The sequence below is a fragment of the Pteropus alecto genome, unplaced genomic scaffold (genome assembly GCF_000325575.1).
Source record: "Pteropus alecto unplaced genomic scaffold, ASM32557v1 scaffold479, whole genome shotgun sequence".
Taxonomy (NCBI): Eukaryota; Metazoa; Chordata; class Mammalia; order Chiroptera; family Pteropodidae; genus Pteropus; species Pteropus alecto.
This window is the reverse complement of record NW_006492031.1, coordinates 949,285-953,885: the sequence shown is the minus strand read 5'-3', so window position 1 is coordinate 953,885 and position 4,601 is coordinate 949,285. Positions and strand designations below refer to the sequence as shown.

The 4,601-nt window shown below is 42.0% G+C and overlaps 1 protein-coding gene across 1 annotated transcript in view; it reads right to left on the bottom strand.

Annotated features, from left to right (window-relative positions):
- The window catches only part of SORL1 (sortilin related receptor 1), a 152,025-nt gene that overhangs the window by 128,938 nt on the left and 18,486 nt on the right, over positions 1–4,601 (bottom strand). The window contains exon 3 of the mRNA XM_006925247.3: positions 396–521. Coding sequence (XP_006925309.1) covers positions 396–521 — 126 coding nt within the window. The remainder of the gene's footprint in view (positions 1–395; positions 522–4,601) is intronic.

The window sequence follows — 4,601 nt, the reverse complement described above, 5'->3', positions numbered from 1 at the left end:
TGCCTTTATTTCATTTTCTATACCTGTATAGGTTGAAGGGAGAAGGGTGCATGAATGTACAAGCATGCACACACACTTGCACAAATGCATGAGCACTGGTGATGCAATGAAACCAAGAGTTTAGCAGCACAGTGCAAGACCTGCAAGGTAAATCTCAGGAAACTGATAACATTTTTGCGACTTGTGAGTCAAGTAACTTATTAGTTGGCAGATAGATTTTCTGTGCTGTAACTTGCCATTGTTTATCTATGAAGGCAGTCTGGCCAGTACCTGGCCTACTTGATTATGTACAATTCCACCCTGAGAATTGTCAGCTCCACCTCCCAGCCCCCAAGGGCAGCCATCATCCGAAAATACAGCCCCATGAAGTCACAAGGGGACAGCTGCTTCCTTACACGCTTGTTGTCTGCAGGACTGTGGTAGAACTGGGCGATCACAGCTTCACTGCCATTTCTCACACCAAAGTTTAACTTTGCTGAAATTTTCTGGAATGACTTTCCATAGTCGTAAGACACGTACACCTGGAATGTGGAGGAAAGGGAAAAAAAAGAAAAGAGTTGGTGAGAAATGTGGTAGAAAGAGCTCTCACTTTCAAACATTCTGCCCTAGATCCTGAACGTGGTTCCCAATAGATCCCTAGATATGAAAAAGATAATCCATAAAGGAGAAGCAGGGATCCTCTCTGTCTGTCCTCAAGCACATAGGGGCAGAAAGCATGGGAGCCTTGCAGCCTGGAATACACAGGCCTCTTGTCTGAGGCCAAGAAAAGTCTCTGGAAGGGGAGACACCCAGATGAAAACAATGATAACCTCCTCCCCATGGCTGGGTTAAGTGCTGAACAGATTACATCCAGAGGCAGAGAAAATGTTGTTGTGTGAGGAGAAGGGATTGAGAATGTTTGCCATCTGTTGAAATGCCCCCCAAAGGTAATCTAAGACCTCATCCCTCTGCTAGGAAGTTCTGTTCCTATAGCATGCCAGAAGATTAAAAAAAAAAAAAAAAGCCTCGTGGGTCTCCACAGAGCAGCCCAAGAGATGGCAAAGAAAGAATGCTAAAAGACTGAGTATGCAAAGAGGTTAAATACATGGCTACCTGAGCCTCTTTCCCAGCACTCCTGTTTTCTGATTCTATACTCTGGGAGACTGAGCATGCAGCACAGCAGCAGGACCCATGCACAGGCCAATAGTCTCTCTCTCGGGCTTCTGGGTGTTCAGCTATCCAGAGCCACTGTAATAAAACCTAAGAAGGACTGTCATCCACTGGGTGCTTACTAGGTACCAGATACTGTACTGCCTTCAAATATACGATCTCAAGTAGCTCTCACCACAACCCTGTGTGGCAAATACAATTATGAAAATCATTGTCAGAGAAGACAACAGGGGCTAATGAGATTAGTTACCTGCCAAAGTAACACAGAAAGTAAGTTGTAGCATGGGATTCCTACCCAGGCTGCCTGCCTCCAAAGCCAAAATCCAAAAGCCATTACACCTCAGGTAATGAATAGAATGGAAATTGTCCGTGATTTTGTACCTCAACTTTACTACCTGTGTGACATCAAATACAATTAATGTAATCAGTGGGTTGAAAACAAGCCTGAAAGAGGAATATAATATTAATGATAACCTAGTTAGAATTGGAGTAAGCATTAAAGTAGAAGAATAGGTGAATTCCAAGAAGAATGGGAACTACTACACTAATTCCAGAAGGTATATTGCCTCCACTGCCCACTGATTCAACAGCAAACATGTTTTGAGGGTTTTATATGAGCCAGGTACTGTGCCGGACACCAGACATAAAAGACATGTCCTTTAGATACAATGTAAACATGTAAATGTTTATAAATAATGTCCACGTAAACAATGAACTACACAAGGTATGAGAGCACAGATGGGTCAAAATTTTTTAGAGGTCAAGGTCACAAGAGCACAGATAGAGCCTCTGCCAAAACCTGGCTCAGAGTAGAAGAAACCCTACCACAAACACACACATGTAACACAGCATGTGTTCCTAACTCCCAAATACACAGTAAGTGGCTGCCACAAGAGCAATTTCATAAATGCAGCAGGTTGAGAGTTCACAGATAATTTGAGTGGGTTGAAAGACAGAGTAATACTTTCTTGCTTCCATTCTCCTGGCCAAGAATGGACATTAAGGGTTCCTCTTAGGGTCAGAGGTCACATGTAACAAACAAATGGCTTTTCGTAAAGGGAACTCAGGCCCCTTCCAGCTCCAGCATCTTATAAATTGATAATCGACTAGGAGTTACCTCCTCAGAGGTACAAAGTGATAATTAGTTCACATTAGCGTAATATTTTTCAATACACAATATTGTTTTGTATACATTATCTCTCTTCATCTTTAAAAGCTGAGTTACTCTCACTTTTGCTTCCTTTGGTGTACCTGGAACATAGCAGGTACTCAGTAAAGCTTTCTGAAATCAATAAATATCATTATAAACCACAAAGTAAATGAATGTGTTCTATAAATGAATAAAAGAGAGTGAAATGAATCAGTAAGTGACTGAGTGAATAGTTTAAGAGATAATAAAAACTAAGACTCAGAGAAGTTAATGATTAGCCAAAGGTCATACTGCTAGTAAGTAACAAGACTACTGCGATGGGTTCCTGCAATTCCAAGTCTAGTTGTCTTTCCACTCTTACAAGTTAACCTTCTAGGAGAATGTTCTTTTTCACATACAGAGGTCAGACACTAAACCTACAGGCCAGGCATTGGAAGGAATGCTGGATGGCAAGCAGAAAAGACCAACATTAATAAAGTACAAGGCTTTCTGAGATTCTTGGCCATACTCCCTCCATTTTGCACTTAGAGGTACAACAACCCTCACCACCAAAAACTCTTCCTTAATTCTCACCTGTAAACAAAATCCATCTCTTTGGATCTTATGCTTGACAGAAGTTAAGAGTAAGCCCTATACCTAAGGGCTCTCAAATTGCTCATCAACCTCCCTTCCCTTCTCTGGGTTGAATGATTCCAACATAATATTTTTATCCTATCTTCATAATTCTTATTTCTATTTGATTAACATAGACCCTAAGCTCTAAAGAGTGAAGACCAAGCTAAGGGCTATGCACGCACTTTCATCCACAGTGAAGAGCCCAGAAAAGGCTTCTCTCTGTAGTGTCCAGATAACATCAAGGAGGCTGACTGCCTCATGGGCTCCACACTGCACCCCAACTGGTATATTCTGGTTTGTTTTTCTTTATGGCAGCACTAGGCTGCTGACTCACTCAGTGCCCACTAGGTCCTGCAGGTGAATCTGGGCAAGCACTGTGTACTTGATCAACTTTGCCTTCTAGTTTGTTTTTCATCCAGACACAGGGCTCTGCATTAATTAGTTCTCTCTGACCTCCATATGACACTACTCCCTAAAGAACAAAACAAAAGGGGGAGGGCAGTACTAAACTGCCAAAAGTTGCTAGTTAGATAACTGTCTCACCTGTAAAGACAATCCTTCATATGAATGGTTTTAAATTATTTTCCCTGAACTTCAAAATCATGTAATAATAGTGAAGAGGAGGAGGAAGAGGGAAAGGAGGAGAGGGGAAGAGGAGAAAAGAAGTGAAAAGTGAGGAGGAGAAGAAGAGTTAAAATGCAGAGAAAACGTTTCCTATCTAGCACTGTTCTAAATACTTTTATCAGTGCTTCTCAAACTGTAAAATGCCTACAAATCACCCCGCAGGACACTGTTCAATGCAGATTCTGATCCAGGAAGTCTGGGGTGAGACCAGAGATTCTGCATTTCTAACTGGCTCCTAGAAAATACCCATAGCTGCTGATCCACAGGCCATACTTCAAGAAGTAAAGTTTTTTTACAAGTACTGTTTCACTGACAAATGAGAAAATCAAGGGAAGGTTAACGACTTGGCCCAAGGCCAGACAGCTAATGCATGGCAGAGCCAGGATTCAAACTTGGGCACTTTGACTTCAGAGTCAGCGCTCAGCTAGATACCAGGTCCCCTGGGCTAACAAGTTCTTCACTGTAAGCAAGTATAATGTGACTTTAAATAATGTCATTTCCTTCAGTGTTGTCTCATTATTACATTGATGAGATACTTTGGACCTTAACTCTTGTTCATATCCATTAGCCTATACTAAAATCAGTTTCATTATACATTTTTAAGGGCTTGCTATCCTGTCCCTGCTCCCCAGTCAATCTCAGTGGCACCAACCATAACGTCACACCACACTGGGTACAAGGGCAGCAAGTCCTACCATTCCCAACATCTCCTCTGGTTGACTCTGATCTTGTGATGAGCACTATGTCTGGAGAACTCTGGCCAATTATGTTGCACCTGAGTACTTCCTAAAATAGGAGAGGGCAGAAACAAAGGAGTAGGAAGAGTCAAGATAAATAGTTTCCTGCACCTACCTGACCCATCACAGAGAAAGAGGAGTCCTGCAGGAGCCGTTCGTCATGGGAGCTCACTTGCTACCGGTTCTCAAAGACAGTATTCATTTCTTTCTGGTTTAACGGCACACTTTCTGGAATTCCAGCTCCCAGGTCCATCCCTTTTTTATATATTGAATATGAAATCACTTGGCCATTTTCCAACACTCATAGTTCCTTATTGGTATAGGCT